The sequence below is a fragment of the Pteropus alecto genome, unplaced genomic scaffold, assembly GCF_000325575.1.
Source record: "Pteropus alecto unplaced genomic scaffold, ASM32557v1 scaffold50, whole genome shotgun sequence".
NCBI lineage: Eukaryota > Metazoa > Chordata > Mammalia > Chiroptera > Pteropodidae > Pteropus > Pteropus alecto.
Window position 1 is genome coordinate 1,643,547 of NW_006431918.1, and position 20,668 is coordinate 1,664,214.

At 34.4% G+C, this 20,668-nt stretch overlaps 1 protein-coding gene across 4 annotated transcripts in view; it reads right to left on the reverse strand.

The window, feature by feature from the left end:
• CLGN (calmegin) overlaps window positions 1-20,668 on the reverse strand; it is a 36,181-nt gene that overhangs the window by 6,832 nt on the left and 8,681 nt on the right. For all 4 annotated transcript variants that reach the window (XM_015585134.2, XM_015585137.2, XM_015585135.2 and 1 more), the window contains 9 exons: window positions 17,222-17,374; window positions 14,867-14,940; window positions 14,161-14,219; window positions 12,739-12,880; window positions 9,260-9,341; window positions 7,608-7,800; window positions 4,322-4,511; window positions 1,080-1,193; window positions 805-955 (listed from right to left, as the gene is read on the reverse strand). In XM_015585134.2, the coding sequence (XP_015440620.1) occupies window positions 805-955; window positions 1,080-1,193; window positions 4,322-4,511; window positions 7,608-7,800; window positions 9,260-9,341; window positions 12,739-12,880; window positions 14,161-14,219; window positions 14,867-14,940; window positions 17,222-17,365 (1,149 nt within the window). In that variant the 5' untranslated portion in view covers window positions 17,366-17,374. The remainder of the gene's footprint in view (window positions 1-804; window positions 956-1,079; window positions 1,194-4,321; window positions 4,512-7,607; window positions 7,801-9,259; window positions 9,342-12,738; window positions 12,881-14,160; window positions 14,220-14,866; window positions 14,941-17,221; window positions 17,375-20,668) is intronic.

Here is a 20,668-nt window from a genome sequence, read left to right on the forward strand (position 1 = left end):
CACTGACTCATCTGCCATCATATACATATACATATACATATATATATATATGTGTACATATATATATGTACACATATATATATATATGTGTACATATATATGCATGTACATATACACATTACATACATACATAATTTTCTGTGCCAGGCACTATGCCAGATACTGGGATACAGTTCCTGTATTATGGAGTTTAAAGTCTAATGAGGAAGACAGATACTAAAGAAAAAAGTTACTAAAATAAACATTTTGTGATAAATGCTATGAAGAAAAACTACAGCGAGCAATTAGAATATGTAACTGCATATGTATAATCAATGTTAGAAAATGTCAGTGAATAATTAGACAAAATGGATAACACAGGGACTTCTACAAAAAGCTAGGAACGCTCAAAAGAAAAAAAATCCAAATTTTAATAACACTAGAAAGTAAGTAGAACATTAATTAAGCGCAAGCATTAATCACTGAAATGAACAATGTGAAACCTCTTGATGAGAACTCATTTCTTATATTTAATTCCAAAATAGAATCTTATTCCAAAGTGATCACCAATTGATTATTAGGGAAAAATATAGTATGAAGTCACTGATCTCCAGTTCTTAAAATTATTTTTCCAGAAAATTAAAGAATTATTTTTTAAATACAGATTAGTTGGAGTCTATCTTCTTTGACTTCTCGAGATAGCTAAAGCACACTATTATAAATGAATTTTACAAATTTAACATCACATTATCAGTAACTAGACATATAACAGAAAGCGCATAACACTGTTGATGCTACAGTGAGACTGGAACAAGGTGTTATCACCTGGTAGTTAGGATTATCTATCATTGGAGGTCTCCACACTCCCTTGTATTTTGGGTTATCTATCATGGGAGGTTTCCACTCGCCACACCCAATCCGACATGCTGGGTTAGAAATACGAGGAGCCTCCCATTCTCCATCCATGTCTTCATTCCTTAGGAGGTTAGAACAGAGCAAATATAATAAGCTCAAGTCTCTCCTGTCAGTCATACACACTAGGAACAAAAAAGCGAGTAAGAAACATATGAAATTGACATCTGAAGAGGAAGGATGTTTACCAGTCATCAGGTTTTTCAGCACTAGGATCTGGAATGAATTTTGGTTCATCATCAAGCCAGCCATCAGGTTTAACGACATTTACATCTTCTATTTGGGCAGGTTCACTTTCATCCCTGTTTATAAACACAGTATTTTACATTAATTATTAATTATTCAAAAAGTTTAAAAATGCACGTTACAAAATTCAGAAGGCACCAAAAGGTATTTCCTATCCTTTTTCTTTTCGTCTACTACCTCCCCAGCTCTCATCCATCTAAATCTTCTGCTAACTTGCCAGTTTTTTTGTAAATAGTCCTTGTTGTGCTCTATACGTACATTCATATATGTATATGTTCTTTTTACACAAATGAGAGCATTCTATACACAGTATGTTAAATGTTGCTTTTGTCACTTCATCAACAAGTGAACTATCATTCATTAACAAATACATAGTGCATGTTGACTATGTGTCAAGACTATTCAAGAATCCCCGTTTTATATACATATATATCTGCTTCATTCTTTTAACAGTTGTATAGTTTTCTATTTTGTGGATATACCATAATTTTTTTAACCTATCTACTCTTGAGGGACAATCAGTGTTTCCAAAAACTTACTATTACAAATAATGCTATAATGAATATCCTGCAATATATTATAAATTAATAAAAAGTTAGCCCTCTGTCAGCTCTATGAATTTAAAATATTTTTCCAATTTCTCATGTATTTTTTATTATAGTTTATGGTAGTTTTTTTTTTTTGCCATAACAAATCATTTATTTTCATGTATTAAAATTTGTTAATATTTTCTTTTGTTTTTTTAATTTTATGTCATATTTGAAAAGCTCTTCCCTACTCCAATAATTTTAAATATGCTCTCTATATTTAATTTTAGTAATTTTGTTTTCATTTAAAAAATAACAGTAAATTCTAAAATATATAAACATATCATAGTATGTACAGAACTACTAAATGCCCATCAACAGACAACTGGATAAAGAAGTTATGGTTCATATGTACAATGGAATATTACTCAGCCATTAAAAAAATGAAATCCTACCATTTGCAACGACATGGATGGACCTAGAGGTTATTATGCTGAGTGAAATAAGTCAGACAGAGAAAGATAAATACCAAATGATTTCACTTATATGTGGAATCTAAGGAATAAAAAGAACAAACTAATCGAAAACAGACTCACAAATACAGTGGACAATTTGGTGACAGACAGAGGGGAGCGGGGCGGGGTTGCTGGGAGAATGGCGTGAAGGGTTAAAGAACTACAAATCAGTAGTTGATAGATGGTCACGGGGTTGGGGAGCACGGCACAGAGAATGCAGTTAGCATTAATATATTGGCTAGGTGGAGGGCCAGAGGAAAGAGCAATTAGGGGAATCATTTTATAAACTATATAAATATCTAACCAATGTATTGTATACTTGAAACTAATTAAAATAAATAAATTTTAAAAAATGCACATTCGAGTCCATCACATAAAAGAAAAAGTAAATATATGTAAAAGTACAAAGAATGGAAGGGGCACGATGTTAACTTAGACAAGAAGTGGTATAATGTTATTTGAAAGTAGATTGAAATAAGTTAAAGACGCATATTGTAAACCCTAGAGTAACCACCAAAATAAACCGGAGCAAAAGCTAAATAAGCCAACAGAGAAGGAAAAACAGAAGACTAAAATAAAATAACTCAATCCAAAACAAGTCAGGAAAATTTTTTTAGAAAATACCACAGAATGTATGGAACAAAGAGAAAACAATAATGAGATGGTGCGTTTACATCCAACCATATCAACAGTCATAATAATCTCAAAAAGTATTATTCTAAGTGAAAGAAGCGAGAAACAAAAAAAAGCTGTACACTGTATGATTCCATTTTATATGATATTCTAAAAAAGGCAAAACAATAAGGGACAGAAATCAGATCAGTGACAACCAGAGTTTTAGAGTGGGAGGAGGGAGCTGATTACAAAAGGGTAGGATGGACCTTTTTGGATGATGTAAATATTCTATGTCGTGATTGTGCTGGTGGTTATATCATTGTATACGTTCATCAAAACTATAAACTATGTATCTAAAATGAATGAATTTGACTGTATGAAATTACGCTTCACTATAACTGACTGAAAAAAAATGTAATTAAAATCCACCAAATATACAAAGGAAAATACTTGTTGACCAAGTGGATTGTAAGTTTAGTCCAACATTAGAAAATCAATCAATATAATTCACCATACTAAAGAAATAAAGGAGAAAACCTGTATAGTCATTTCAACAGATACACAAAAAGCATTTTACAAAATCCAACACTAATCATGAAAAAAAAAAATCTCTTAGTAAACTAAAAGGAAAACTTTTTAAATTTGGACTTAGTATTCATCCCACTCAGCTAGCCACTCCTGGATGCCTAACTCTCAGAAACTGGTTGACTTAATGTTTTTGTCTTCAGCTGCTATATTTTTAGGTAATTTGGTACACATCCATAGATTACTACTATGGTTCATTAAATACAAAAAGACAGATAATCTACTTAGCAAAACTATAATTGTTACCCAATCGGCAGCAAAATAAAAGTTCTTAGGAATAAAGGTGACAAGATCTTTATGGAGAAATGTATTACAGAAGGTGTGTGAAGGAAAAAGAATACCTCGAATGGACAGACATACAGGTATCTCTCACCATTGGAACTCAAGCTACGGAAACTCAGGAAGTGAATACATTTCTTTTAGGAAAAATATTCATAATCCTGTAGAATGAAAATGACACAAATACTCAGCTAGCAAAAAAATTATGTTTAAGCAAAATGGTGTAAGTGAATCCTAGACAGTTTTATAAGATCTTGAGGATATTCCTATTTTAAGGCCAAGTAATCATTAACAGAAAAGACTATATATACATATTCAAGACAAGTATATCAAATATGCACACACATGCATGAGAAAGATCACACTAGGAATTACAATTAAAGTGTTGGTGTTTTAGATCGTGGAATTTTCCTCCCATAGCACTGAAAGCATAAAAAATAATACACTGAAAAAGGCAAGAAAATTAAGATATTAAATTGAAATTTTAAGATAACTAAAAGGCAGAGAAGTGTAAAATCCACTTTAGAAAAGTATTTCACCCAAAATACTCAAAATTAGTTTTGATGTTCAAAAGAATACGTTTCATTAGTTTCCAAACTTCACTTATGTGTTACGTGTCATTAATCATGCCAAACGAGGCCTCCCTGCCCACGCCTCACTCACCAGTCCTCTGGTCTGACGGCAGAAGGATCTGGGATCTTTGCTCTTTCATCCCACTCGTCGGGCTTTTCGTCGCTGGGGTCTTCGATGTCTTTGGGAGGATTGATAGGAGGAAGCACATCTTCTAGCAGGCTTCCCTTGTTTACGACTATTTGATCAATTAATACTTCAAATGTGTCATCTGGATTCATCACTAAAGACCAATTTAAATATATTATACTTATCATGTTGATAAACATTTAAAAATAGTCTTCAATAAAACCACCCTAAAACTTCATGGGTAAAATTTTCTCTCAACCAGAAATAAAGGAATTCTCAAGTATTAAATTAAAATATGCTGAAATCGCTAGATTTAATGCTGTCTAAAATCAAAGATAAAATTTTGTTTTAATTAAAAATAACGATTTAATAAAATGCTCCATTATTTCTCAAATAGCTCCGTTTGGGACTTACGCAACCAGTCAGCTTCACTCTTTTATAGTTACAGAATACAATGCACTCTTCTTCAGGATTTTGAAGTAATTTTTCGAAATGACCTCATACTTGGAAAGTATACTACAGAGAACTTAATATTTCCCTGAAGCCCTTGAATGGAAATTACTGACCGCATATACCTCATCCCTGAATGTTTTCATGTACACTTCCTACAAACAAGGACATTCTCCTACAATGCATCACCCCAACCTAGGCACTCAAATTAGGAAACTGACGTCCATGTCACTATCATTTTCTAGACATCCTTAAAGTTCACTGGCATTTCAAATTTAATGACTCATACACTGTGTAAAACATCTTAAGAATGGTTGAAATTACTCAGGCTTACACTTATCTCTATGTTTGAGGTAAGTGCTAGCTCTCTAAAAGTCTCCATGCCAAAACTTCATAAAGGACTCTCTTATCCTCAGTAATGACAAGATAAAAGCTCTCTCGTCCTTCTGTATGCATGGGGGGTGGTCACTCGGTAAAACTGTTATCTTTGGAAAGAATGACAGATTCAAATAGCTGCCTAACATGTGCTTTCAATAAGCTAAAGAAATAGGAGCCACCGACGAAAGTCAGGGTCATCCTGACGCATCTAGTGCAGTGGGCTCTCACTCCCTGAAGAAACAATCTCCAGAGGTTTCAGTCACAACAAAGCCGAATTACATCAAAATCAAATACTGCAATTTATGTACGAGCTCAAATAATGCAAACAAGCACTCGATATTTGCTCCCTTTTCTTTTTTCTCCACTGTTTCTTTTTCTATTAATAGCTGAGATTATAACACTATATTACAACAAAGGAAAAGAGTCAAGCTTGAAGCAGAACTAAGACCTTAAATGCAAAAAAGTACTAAGTCCTTCCTAATTCAAAAAAAAAAAAAAAGGGAGCTTTCTCAAGAAAAATTTTAGATGTTTTCTGAATAAATTTTGCAACTGAAATTGAATTTTTAAAGTTACACTTAAAATAAAAAGCACATGACGATTAGGCATATGTGAAAAAGCAACTCTGTCCAAAATCTTAGGACAAAAAAAAATTTCCATTTAGAAAACTGTGTTAAAGGTTTTAAATGAATCTACAATAAAAGGCAATGAAGATATGCTGTAAGGTTCTTAGAACTACAGAATGAATGTTATAAAAATATAATATTATAGATAGTTTTAAAAAGAAAAAAAAGTCAGTCGATAATCTTAGCACGACAAAGTTTTTATGTACAGGAGTAAGAAAAGCAAATGTTTGAGAGTCAGACTTGAATTTCAGCTCCAGCCCTATCAGTTCCTATTGTTTCCTGAGCAGGTCAGTCATCCTACGTCAGAGCCAGATAGAGAAACTGCTCACCTCACACGATGGCTCTAAACAAAGTAGCCAGCTCACAGCACGGTGCCTATCAGATATTAATGACAATTAGTTCTTCTTTCCTAATTTGCCTAGTGGCCATTATGTGCCTCCACTTTGAATCTTGTTTTCCTTCCCCATTTTAATACTATAAGCATTTCTTTGGCGTTGCTAAGCATTCCAGTTACCATTTTGTAGAGAAAACCCCTACTGTAACGTCTGGGGTGCTTCCCATTTACAGGATATTTTCACACATAGGTCATTTTCTTTGGATAAATTCCTGAAAGTGGAACTGTGGTTTCAAAGGACAGAAACCTCCCACGGCCTTTAACATATACGACCAAACGGCTTCTGACTAGGTTTACACAAAGTCTGATTAAATTCATTTTTTCTGCTTTAGTTACAATTTCTCATTATTTCTACAGCTTACTTTATGTTCCCCAAAACATCCAGCACTATTTTCCAATTTCATATAAGGTCTTTGATGTCAACGCTGACATTAAAAATGAAACTGGTCATTGCCTTGGCAGACCAGGTGACTATCTCTGCAACTACAGTCTTTGGAAAGAAAACTGAAATACTCTGGTCTTGGGTGGAGTCGTTCTGTTAGGTTCTGACCTGCTGTAATTTTATGTAATCCTGGGAAGACCACGCTCCACAACCACACGTACTAGGGAAGAGAAACAATGTCCCATAAAGGTCCTCCCCTCGACATCTATGCAAACCCCTACCTACGTAAAGTATGTATATTAATATGTGGTTGCTCAATGGCTTCCCTTTCAAGGTTTAACTATAGGACACAAGCATCACAAGGTAGAGCTTATGATAACCGATAACCACAACTGCCTACGGCATAAAGTCTAAGCTCTTCGGCTTGGCCTCACGGACTTCCTCTTTAACCCTGTTCCCTACTTTTCTGTTCTTACAGCACCGCTAATGTCCTAGTGCCGAAAATATCCTACCTTCTATATTCTATCTACACTTCAAGACTATTTCAAATACAACCTCCTTCACTAGGTTTTCTCAGAGTCTTCGAACTGAAAATATTGCTTTTCAAATCTTTTTTTTTTAGGTGAGGCAACTCGGTTAACCTCACAGATTGCAAGGACCTTGTCAGCTCACAATCCCTTATTTTTAATTTTTTACACCTACAGCACCTGGTCTCCCTAGGTGGTCTCCCTTCCAAGTACTAACCAAGCCTGACCCCGCTTAGCTTCCGAATCAGGATCAGGCTTGTTCAGGGGGCGTGGCCATAGACAAGCTTTTCAAATCTTAACTGTAGCTGTTCTGTACCTCTCAAACAGCACTTTGCTTTCTACCTAAGCTAGAATTATGTCCATCTTATTTTCCTAAAAAAGATAAGCTCCTTAAGGGTAAGATCCATGTTTGCTTCTCTCAAAGCACCTGCCATGAAAATATCAGTAGTCAGCAAATATTTTTGAATGAATGAATGAATGAATGAAAAAGATATACCAAGGGTATAAAGATGAGTCTTCCTGTCTGTAAAGAACTTTTTAAGGTCTACGTCTGGAGGTTTGGCGTGTTTCTCTTCAAAAACTCCAGTTTTGGGATGTTTATGTCTGAAGATAAAATGAAGTTTATAATCTTCTCCACATTTATCTGGTCCGAACATAATGGTATAGGATGTTTTATCATAAAAGTTTTCCTTCAAAGAGAGATGAGCGCTGGGATTAGTCCAGAATTAGAGTATTTAATGAATTTCTCTGTTCTACCCAATTGGGTAGAGTTTACAAAAATGTATTAAATGTTAATTCACCAAAGAGTTATTTGATACAGTTGACAATAAAGGATGGGGGAAAAAATCACAAATTTTATTTCTAAATAATGTTTTTTAAAAAAGCAGACACGACTTCCTACCTGAAGATGTAGGAGGGAGGGAAGTTGAAACCACCCTAGCAACATCATAATAAGCTTTAATTACTTTATGTAAATCTTCACTAGTATTTTATTAAGAAAATTAAGCATAGAGAAAAGCATACTTATGCCCTTAAGACTACAGTGATCACCTATCACTATGATTCGGGAATATACTAGAAAATGACCCTCCCGAGGGCAGAGTGAAGAGAGATTTCAGACACAAAAGACTGTTTCTACTTCTGTTTTACTACTAGTAATTATTCTCCATGTGGCATGGTCTACTGCTTAAGAGCAGGGGATCCAGAGTCAGATACTAGGATTCAGATCCTACCACTGCCACTGAAACTCGCTGTTGGTTATGTGGCCCTGAGCGAATTTCTGATCCTCTCTGTAGTTCTGTTTCGTCACTTCTGATACATGGAGATAACAGGACCTACCTCATAAGGTTTCTCCGAGGATTAACTGGGTTAATTAGATAAAGTGCTCGGAAGAATACTTGGCATTTTATTATTGTCATTCTGCGTTCAGGTCATCATCACCTTGTAATACCTAAAACAAGAGCTTCCACATGTACTGCTAACAGCCTCGCCTTTACCGATCCTAACAGAGGCACATGAACCCTTTAATCCATGCTTCGCAGCCTTCGCATGGCCATGTATTCTGACAAGTATCTCACTGACATGTCTTTCTATCGCTTCTGTCACATGCAGAAACCTCGACCCGGCCTCCTGCAGGGGGATGCCGAAAGAAACGTCCCCAGCCTTTGGATGGTCCTAATACACCCTGCTTTGTTATAAAAACATCTTCAGTTATTTTTTGTGGGCTGCCAACTCCTGAACTGGGCTACCTTTAAAAATATATATACGTATTTGGTTCTTGGGCCATTTCATTTTACTGCTTTGCTGTGTTCTTTTATTTCTCTGAACAAACTTATGATTCTTATTTTGTAAAGAAAATAGCTCTAAGCTGATCTTTCAATGACATTTATTTTTTATTTATAAACCGTGTTATTTTTTTATTTATAAACATGACAAACTTTTTTATGTTGCTTAAGATTATAAAACTGAATGCCATCAAGTAACAAAGCTATGCACGAAACTTGAAGGCACACTGTAAAAGTCACGCTGGATCAAAGTTTTCAAAGTTGTCTTCAATTTCAGTTTGAAAATAAAAATATGTTTTATCAATTACTCCTTAAAATACTTATTAACTTTAATAAGGTTTTCTTAAACATTAAAATATCATACCAGATTCAAATCATCAGTGTCTGCTAGGAGTTTAATGTATGCACCTCCACAATCAATACCATCTTGAAAATTTACTTCATATCTAAATGAAGGGAAAAAGAATCATACTGCTGATAAATAAAAATTACCAATTGCTCTTCAAAATCTAATGTATTACTCTCAATTCATTTAAACATAAATGTGTTACATTGCCAGAAAGCCCATTTGAAGCATATCCACAACCCACAGGAAACAAGCAGAAATGCTTTTTCTATGCGATATCTTTAAAATATTAAAAGTAGAATGATTATTGTCAACTATAAAAAGCCAAGTAATTTTTGAAATAGCTTTTTCCATCAAGACTGTTGAATTAATAAAATACTTTGACTAAAATTATAATAGAAAACTTCGAATTCAGATATGGTACGTACTAGGCATAGATCTTTATAAACTGAAAAACAAAGACCACAAGGACCATAGCTACAGCAACGGGTTTCTAAAGAACTGCTAATGACCGTAGACATCTGCTCCACTACTCATTTGTCTTTTAGTTCAATTACACCCACCACGTTAAATAAATTGTACATTTAATACTTCCTGCAAAGAGGCTTCATAATCTCAGTCAAGAACCTGGAGTATTTCAGACCTTAACGGCCCGGACATACAGGAAATAGTGTCACAGCTAAAAGAGTGAACTGTCATGAGAGTATCTACATGAATTTGCAACACTGAGAATTACTCAGCAAAAAACCAAAAAAAAATTTTAAGGAAATAGTCTTGTTTAGGCAATGAGATAGAGATCTGCTGAACAGTATTTAGAAGAGATCTTTGGTAAATTCATGACTTACGCATGATAAAGATCGATGAAGAAAAAACTATCAGTGAAAAACGGAGAAAACCAAAAAGGTTATGATTTGGTTTAATGAAGTAAAAGAAAAAGAAGAAAACTAGAGAAGCAACAGGAACTAGTGATACTTTTAAGGAAGAACTGTTGTTTAAAATGTTTCTGAAGAAACTGTAGTGACAAGAAAGTAAAAAAAGAAAGCATATAAAACTTTGACAGTTTGGTGTATATATTTTATATGGAAAAAAACGGGAAATACAGTAAAATTTTAAATGATTATCTCTGAGTTGCCAGGTTATGATGCTCCCCCCACACCCAATACTTTCTGCTCTGCTTTATTGTCAAGATCTCTACGATTATGGTGACAAGCATGGACTTTAGAGTCAGAAAGACCTGAGATTTATTCTTGACTCGGCCGCTTATTCTAGTGACACTGAGGGTAAAGGCAAGTTATTTAGGCTCTAAGCCTCTATCTGCTCATGTATCATACGGGGACACTGCCCACACCTACACCTCGAAAGGCTGTCATGATGATTAAGGGACACCACGCACAGCGATGGGCACATAAATGCTCAAAAACGTTAGCTTCTCTTACAGCCAGAAGGGGTTTTATTATTTTTTTCTTTCATTTTTTAAGTAAAGGACAGCTTATTTTCCTTAAAGCTTTATCAATATTTTCATCTTAGGTAGCAGCTGACGAAGAAATTCAAGTCTTTGAAGACTATAAAGTAAAATAAATGGTTTGCAATGTGACTTAAAGGAACGCATTCACTGTTTTAGGTAAAACAAAATAAAAAGATATAGCTTTATTATGGATAATCTAAGGACAAAAGGTTCTAGGAAAAGCTAAGAACTAAAAAGAACAATTTGTAAATTGTCTCTGTACACATAGTTTTGATGTCCTATTATGTCTACACTCAATCACTATGTCTATTTCTTGCACTGAAAACTTTTGAGTTTTCAAATCATTAACTTGTACCTAATATAAATAATTCATAATGGGTCAGAGATCGGTGACGTGTACATCACATACTTTGACTGCTGCTAATCTTTAGTCACAGAAAAATGACAATGTATGCAGAGTACACGTTAACTCCATTTTCTTTAGAGTATCATTTCCCAAACTGTTCCATGAAACAGTAATTGTTGTTAGGGGGTCAAAAAATCTGTGGTCAAATATGTTTGGGAAACACAGTATTAAAGTTAAAAACCAATTTTTATATGTAGAACTTCTTGAAGTCTTTAATGAGCAAATATGCTTCCTTATCTCTAAGGTTAGGATATTCTTAGTTTGCAAAACTTGCATGACCACACAATGCCATTGACATGCACACAATTTGGAAAAAGCAGCTTTAGAGAAATGTTATGTCATAAATCCACAGTATTTATCCCATTTCATTTCATCAATACTGAGAGAAGACAAACATTCACGCTGCTTCTAGAACTGTTTTCAGACACAGGAGGAGGAAGCTCCTCCCCTTGGTCCTCCTTTTCTTTCAGGATAATAACGTCACAACTGCTTCAATAATTTTTTAGACTTATTATCCAGTCTTTGCTTCTAATTTCGCAAGCTGTCTTTTGCTTACTTGCCTAGCAATGTACGTTCACTTAAGTTTCAGCAGAATAATAAGATTACTTTCAAACTTTCAAGAGAAAACAAAAACCAAATCCTGAATAATGATAATATCAAGCTCAAATATTAGTCTTAGTTATTATAACAACATTTTGTTTAGTTGTAGATTCTTTAAAATTAATATTTTAAATTTATCGAAATGACAATGCAACTAAACCAAAGCACCACGACTGCAAAATTAAGCCAATTACACCAAATGCCATAGTTTCAAATTTTTCTAAACTGCAAAAAGACATTTTACTTATACCACACAGGAACATGTTCAACATGTTAACGAAAAACTGAAGGAATTCTAGAGTGATGCAGTTTATAGCTATGATATTTCCTTGTGCTATAATTAGCTTTGGACAGCCAAATCTTCTGATGTAAGGTAGAAAGTAACATCGATTCGTTGCCTTTCCTTGGTTTTTATATGAATTTGACTGGTTTTGTAATTGTATCTGTATAAATCTATTTTGGTTTTATACCAGTATAAATGAAAAAAGCCTGAGGAATTTATACGTTTATGGCAGTAAACATAAAGGCAAGCACCATCATGACAAAACCAGCTTACGGGGGAGAGAAAGGTTATCTGCGAACACGTGTGCCCTTTTTCAAAGGGGTCCATGCTCGATAAAGACACGGATCTATATAAGTATTTCCTTTTTAAAATAAATTTGCTGCCTTTGAATCTTATCACTGGTTTAACAGCAATGAATTATGAATATATTGAGGTTAATATCTTAATAGCAAGCAATTTTAGGAAAAAAGTTAAAATAAAAGTGGTGATTTTAGCAGGCATATAGTTTATGGTGGCAAAATTGTCTTTTTACAATATGTATTATTTTTAAATTAACCTGCTTTTCACTCAAAACCTCAGAGTGTTGTATGTATACCTAGGTTGTATATGTAAGTAAGTGAAACTGACAAGGTAAATCTGGATTTTTATGCTCATTTTATACACATTATAGCTATATTCAGAAGCCAAATTATATAAAACTAATACGTATTTCAGAAAATATTCAAAAACATAATAAAACTTACTGAACTATCAAAGGTTTATCAGCAAAAATGAAAGGTTTAGCTAACACAGCAGATATTGCATGATGCTTTGCTCTAGATTTCAACACCAGTCCTCTGTCACCATGTACTTGGTTTTCTTTCAATTCTTCTATTTCCCATCTTCCTAAAATATAAAGCAAAACAAATTAAATTAACACCATAACATTGACTACAGAATTATTTATCAACAGTGGTGACCAATAAGATTTTTCCGTGAAGGCTGATTTGGGAAAAATAAAATTTCAAATCAGGAAATAATACCTGCAACTGTATGCGTGCCTGCTCTTTTTTCTCTTAGCAGAGAATGGTTTCATTTTCCTAGCTAAAATTGTGGAAAATAATAAATAACAAATACTACTATATTTGATTAAAGCACTTCTAAGGCTGACTTAGTTTGGATTTCTCTGAAAGATTTTTTAATCAATGAAATTACAAAACATGGTTTGTCTCAGAGGGTCTATCATCATTTTATTTTTAAAATGAGATATTTTTAAATTACATGAGAGAAAGAGCATCCTTAACAGAAAATGCAGTTTGCCCCAGTCTTATTTACTTTGAAATACATGGTAATCATCAGCTACTTTTCTTTGCAGAAGTTATTGTGGAGATTTACATTTTATTTTGAAAACTGTATGCCCATTGAACACAAATTGCAGTCGCCCTTCCCAGGCTAAGCCAATCAGCTCTCAGAACTTTCGGCCAAGCAGGTAACTGCCTGTTGGGGTCTGAGTGTGAGGTCCCATCTTTCTGGGTATGAGGTCTTCTGAGAGAGAAAATTCCCACTAGCAGTCACCTTGAGAAGAGGCTGATCTTGCTTTAGGATATAACAATTGAAGAGGCTGGTTTTAGACCAGAAGAAAGAAGAAATTCTTTTGTCATACTCCAGGAAGCCCTGTTCGGGAAGAAAAGATGACCCTTGCATACAGGACATTTCTTCCTATAGCTAAGCCTCAATGTAACCCTGTCACAGACCCAGTGATAAAGGTTGTGAGGCCTGAAGACGAATCTTGCAGCTCTAGTAAATTCTCCTGTTTTGTACTTGCTAGGAGAATTCTGCTGTAAATTACAACTTGATCTAGGTGAGCCCACGCTTGAGATGAAGCAGTGATACCAGTAGCCTGGGAAATACTGCTTCGGGAAATGCAACGACTAACTGCAGTGGAGTGAAAATTCAACTGATCAGAGTTAGAAAACTGGATGGTGGCTTAAGTATGGCTTGCTGGGGATTTCCAAGGATACTGGGAAGGAGACAAGTAAAAAGACTGAACGTTCTATTGAGAAGCAGGATGGGCCTCAGGCTCTATGTGTGTGCATACATATATTAACATATTACAAATATAATCTCAAAAGCTGGTGAACTTTGGTTCATACTGGTTATGTTGAATATTTAAATAAATATTTTACCATCATATATAGAAATCTCCTCGTCTGTATCATCTTTCTTTGCTTTTGATAAGACCCACCTATAAATAAAGGTAAAAGCAAATGTGTATCGTCAAAAATAAGACCAGCAATTTATAGATACAATGGATATTAGAAACACACACACACAAAATTACCCAACAGTCACTTTGCATTCAAAAATAAATAAATACTAAATAAGGATGCCTATACATAATACTGCAAGGCTAGAGTTAAATCAAATTTGGAATCTGCAATTTACCAGCTGTATGATCACAGGTAAGATACACTAAGCCTGCTTCCTCACCTATAAAATGAGATAAAGACAGTACTTACTTGCCTACTTAGAACAGTGTGTGACATATAATAATAATAATTTTTATTATTTTACCATTATTTAGAATGGAACAATAACTTGAATTTGTTATATGAAATTAGATTATTAATACCTGCCCTAAGGGATGAAGAACTGTTACAAATTGTTACTTTATATTCATAATTCATTTATTTTCTTTACATAAATGAATAACTATTCAAATTAATCATTTCTCTCAATAACAAAAATGTGTTAAGGTACTGGCTTACACTGTTGAAGCACTTTAACATTTTTTTATAATTCCATAGTAGAGGCAATTTTCATAAGCAACAACCAACAACTTCAAAAAAGCTAATCAAATCAAGGAAAATATTCTCTTGAATGAATACTCACCCAGCCAACCTTCCACTATCAAAAGTTTCGGTAAAATATACTTCTCCTATAGGTTGAGGTGTCTTGTATTTGATCTAGAAAATAATTTTTAAAAGTCTGAAGTTATTCGTCCTCGTAAATATTTTAATTAAATAACCTCACTATTTAAAAACTGAGTATGTAACGAACATGTAGGTAATATAAAGTAACATGGTCTCTGACCTTTATATCTTAGTGGTGATAAGACACGAAAATATAAGAAATAAGATGATGGAAAAATATGTGCAAACAGAGGATGCACTGATTCTTTCCAACACAGAGGAACGGGAGGAAGTAATCAGAGAAGGCCTCACGCTACAGCTGACACGGCCTTAAAAGGATTCTAACGGGTGACAATATTCGGGGATAAAAATCATCAGAAGCAAAAGAAATAGCATGATCGAAAATATATAAAAGGAAAAACTGGGTAAGCATGTAGGCTAATTGAAAATGAACTCTTAAATGTCACTGTTATGTGACTAGAGGATGATCACATCGTTTTGAGAGATTAGGAATCCAGAGAAGAAAAATGTTCAGGAAAGAAAGCAGCGCAAAGCAGTTATTGGCAGAGGATTGTTTCAAGCGCCATGTCAGCGTTAGCTGCTGTGATGATGGGGATGATGGTGCTGGTGGTGATACCGTGGCCCTTTTAATCCTCTTCACCCCTCTTTGAGGGAAGCACCTGTTTTACGCATGAAGACACCCTGGGACAGAGGCCAAGTAACTTGCCCACTGTCTCACGGTTAGATAACTGTAGGACTTCAAAGATACGAGCCCAGGCTGTCCAGCTCCACAGCTTACATACTTAACCACTCCGCTACATAAAACGTACCAAGAAAATAAAAGTATAAAAATCATTTATTGACAAATTATCAAAAAATAATTTGAATTGATAACATTAAATTTTGCCTAAAGTAATAGATCAATCTGGGTCCTTTCTGAATCAGCCTTTGTGATTTTATTTGTATAACTGCTTATGAGATTTCTTCTCTCAGCCTTTAGAGAAATGATGCGGACTTTTTCGATTTTCACTGTCCCTACCTTGCCCAGATAGTACGTTTCCTGTCTGTTAAAAGGAGGAAAAATCAGTTAATTAAAGAAAATCTCACTAGATTGTTATCAAAATTGTCAATCTTCCATGAAGTTGACCGAATTACAACTTTACTGTTCTATTTTTGGGGACTGGTGAAATGGAAAATGGGCAGTGGCACGAGAAGGGGCTCCATCTTCTGACAGGCCACCCTTTACATCACTAGCAGTTTGCCCTTTGCTTGTACTTTACTTGTACCTTACCATATCTAGATTACTCATTCTATAAAATGAGAAGGGGGAAAAATCAAAACTGGTCTTTCCTATGTCTTAATCATCTTTTCAAATCATCACCAAGTAAAGAGTGGCAGGTGTCTGCCAATTCGTTTGAAGTATTAACCTCCAAAGACCCTTGTAGTAGCTGTATCTAACTCAGTCATTAGCATTTTGATTACTTACTTTCTGTGGTTCATAGAACTATGTTTTAAAAGTATGTGCTGTGGAGCTTAAAATTTAACAGGAGAATGAATATTCATTCACCTTAAACAGCTGAACGACACTTGAATTTGCAAAGAAACTCGAAAGGAAGTGAGGCAAAGAAGATTAAAACAACTATATATTATTCTCATTGGCCCTTTAGGCAGTTGCTGCTACAATTGATGCTTTCTCACCATCAAAAAAATTTCTGAAAAAAGTTTCTGATTGTCCTAATATTAGATATGAATATTCCTCAATGTGAAAGCTCTCATGGATTGTCAAGATGCACAAAATTCTGTGTAAAAGTTTTTCAGACTCCTGTTAGTCACCACCTCACGACACATCTTAACGACGCTGAGAAACACAGCTAGGTTTTACTAGCCTAGCTCATCATCACTTCCCTTCCTAATTCATCTCCTACTTAGCATTTTCCTTCCTCAGAGAAATAAAGAAAAGCTACTTCCTTTACTTTTGAGAGAACTGCAAATTATATTACCTTTTCTTTTCTCTGAGGAGAGCTGGCAGTGTCAGAAATAAGACTGAAAATCTTTCTCTAAGCTGGAAGTACTTAGTCCTTTTTAACCAGTGATGAACTATTTCGATAATAAAAACCTTCCCTATATTTATTTGGTAATAAAACAGGGCCATGTAAAGGGCCATGTACACATTTCTGTAGTCTACAGGCATTCTAAAACACAGAGCAACAAATAAATGGGAAATGCTTTTCTATTTATTTATAAAATGAAGACTATTAGGACTAAAATAAATCTTAAGAGATTAGTCACTGCTATGTAGCATGTCAATGAATAATTTACACCTCAATATCCTCACCTCTGAGGAGAGTTCAACTTCATTAATATCAATCTCTTCTGAATTTTCATTGAAGTCTTCCATCTCAACACCATCATCCATAAATTCTGCATTAACTGAGATGAACAGAAGACCCAAACATAGCCCAAAGCCTTGGAAATACATATTGATTATCTGTGAATTAAAAGTTATCAATGAAAATAAAACAAAGTTGTGAAAAATATGTGTAAGTTTACTTAAAAAGAAATAATCTCTCCTTAATACCTCTTTTATTCCATGATGGCTTTTAAAACAAATCATTAAGAAAATTACATAAACTATTATTTGAACAAGTGAAAATACAAACTTGAAATCTCACAGAGCACAGAATCTAGAGCTTCAGGCCTGCCTCTGAAAACAGACAGCCAGCCAATGGCACAAAACCTAAAGAGATAGAGAATTGTGATAACCAAATAAACTGTGAACCTCGTTAAAGGAAAAAAAGGACAATTCCTAAACTTTTGTTTAAATTCCTTTTATTACAATGTTGCTTAAGTGTATACAAACATATAATAGAAAATTTTGTAATTATAAAACCAAAATACACTTTTATATAAACACCAAAAAAACTAAAGAAAAATAATTTTATCGTAATTTAATGTGATAGTCTTTTGCTGGAATCAAATCACAGCTTAAACCTCAAACAAATTTGGGGCTTATTGCAACCCAGCTGACTGCTATGGATAAAGTTCTTTTGCATTATCATTCTTATAACACTGTGACAACTCAATTATCTACCCTTTTCTCTATTCAAACACTGCGAAACTTCTACACCTACAGAATTGAGATGAGAGGCCTCTTGGCAGAAATACATGATTTACATAATTATGTTCTTTATTCCCATTAGAATGTTGAAAATTTAAGATCTGTTTATTGGTACCAATGGAATTTTAAATACCAAGTAAACATGGACCTGAAACAGTGTGGCAGCCTTTGGTTAGAGTGTGGTCAGATGATCCAGAGTATCATCTGCGGTCTGGATCCAGGTGATCCAGAGTATAGTTCTATTTTTTTTTTTTCCCCAAAGTTACCATCAATACAAAATAAAAAAAGTAAATTCTTAGTGAGAACTCTTAAATCCTCCAGAACATATCTACAGGCCTATATGGGTCTGCTTAAGATACAGAACTATGAGACAGCATTCTACACCCACCAGAATGGCTATAATCAAAAAGGGACAATAACAAATGTTGAAAAGATGTGAAGAAATTGGAACCTTCATACTCTGGTGATGGGAATGTAAAACAATGCGATAACATTGGAAAATGGTGTGGCGGGTCTTCAAAATGTTAAAAATAGAGTTACCATAAGACGTGGCGATTCCACTACTAGGTGTCTACCCAAAAGAAATGAAAACAGATGTCCACTCCACACCAAAACTAGAATACAAATGTTTAAAGAAACATTTTTTTCTCAATAGGCAAACTGTCCATCAGCTGAAGAATGGACGAAATGTGAAGTATCCACACAATGGAATATTACTTCGTAATAAAACAGAATGGAGGACTGATATACTACAAGACAGATGAATCTCAAAAACGTGATGCTGAGTGAAGCCAGTAATAAAAGACCACATATTGTATGATCTCATGTAAAAGAAATAGGCGAAACCAGAGAAATGGAAAATAGACTGGTTATTGCCTAGGGAAAAGAGTGGTAAGGACTAATGGATATAAGGTTTTTTGGGGTGAGGATGACGAAATGTTCTAAAAGTAGAATAAATGCAAGTATATTAAAACCCACTGACTGAGGTGAACTTGAAGGTGTGCAAGTAATTTTTCTAAAAAAGAAAAATCAGATGATAAAGAGCTTGTTTCCCATCAGTCAGCTCAACTGATTAGAACCCTCTTTAATGAGGTCAAAACTTCACATGGAAGTGTGGGCCAGCTAGCCTTGGTTTCTTCTAAAGGTCACTGGCTACGACTCTAAAGTTGAAAACATAAAAATGCATGTTCTTTTTTTAAAATCAATACCAATCTACCATAACATGAACATTCTATATTAAAAATATGTTAATACCATCATCTTTATGGATAAAACGACCCAAAAACTTATGCATGCTGTCATTTGTCAGAAGAGTCTGGGCTCTCTGAATCATAAAGAGGTGTGACTGGGACAGGAAGTAAATGAAAGAGCAATCTGACTCAATAACAATAGTTAGGTTTATTTTTAAAATTTTCACTTACAAGCACAGGAATAAACACATTTAAAAACTGCTTATTAATTTTTAATAACCATAAAAGCTTCTAAATATTTAAGAGCCTTGCATGACTTATATAATGTAGGAAAAGGTGTTTTGCTTCACTGTCAATAACATCTGAGTAAAACTGAAATGCATAAAATAAGAACAGTAATGTTAATATAACTTTACACCCACATCTTCAAAATGAACATACACTTTATTTTCTTAATAATTAAGTTGTTGAAAAAAAATATGTCCTTAGTGCTTTGTTTGAGCTCTGATGTACGGGGCTGCCAGGGAGAATTAACGGAGGCCAACAGGCAGTGATCTCCTAGAACCCTACTCTACATAACAATCTTTGCGGCTCAGGATATGAATAGGATAGGTATCATTTTTTCCAATCGACAAACTGAAGTCAGAAAGATTTTAAAAACCTGGTCAAATTCACATGACTAGAAATGTGAAACAAGGTTAGAATCCAGAACCTTTACATAATTACACCATGCTACCTCTTGTTTTAATCTTACCCCTGCTACCATGCTACCTCTTGTTTTAATCTTACTGCATTATATGCTTACTGATAAAGCAGTGGAAAGAAATCATAAAAATGCTAACAGCAGATATTTTTAATATCTTGGAAATTTCTAAAATTTAGTACTTAGTAAAATTAGTAGTAGTAAGCTATGAAGATATTTACCCAGAAACGGCCATATCTACCTTCCTATACAAGTGAAATACTTAAAAATAAACAGCAAGTGGTCACGAACCATTCCACAGACAATGCAGTTCTACTGGATAATAATTGTCATTAAGAAAATCACACAGTCCAAGGTTATTGTTATTCATTTTAAAAAATCAGAAATACAGACCTAATGGTTTCTGCTTAATTCTTCAGTGTTCTATCATTATTCAATGGTATACCAGCTGACGATTGAGAAGTATATCATGAAGTCTATCACCCTGCAGTGCCAACGTGTCATGAAACTCCAAACAGAACTGTGAGATTTGTCACATATCATTTCTTGAAAGAAGAAGTAAAATATTGCCAGGCAAGTACTAGAGCTTTGAAGTAACTAACCGGTGCAGCAGTTTAAAAAACATTTTTTTTTAATTGTGGTAGAATACACATAACACAAAAGTTACCATTTAAACCGATTTTACCTGTTCGGTTCAGTAGCGTGAAGGGCATCTGTAGTGCTGTGACCAGGCTCTAGAACCGTAACTAAAGCCATCCTCATTCGACACCT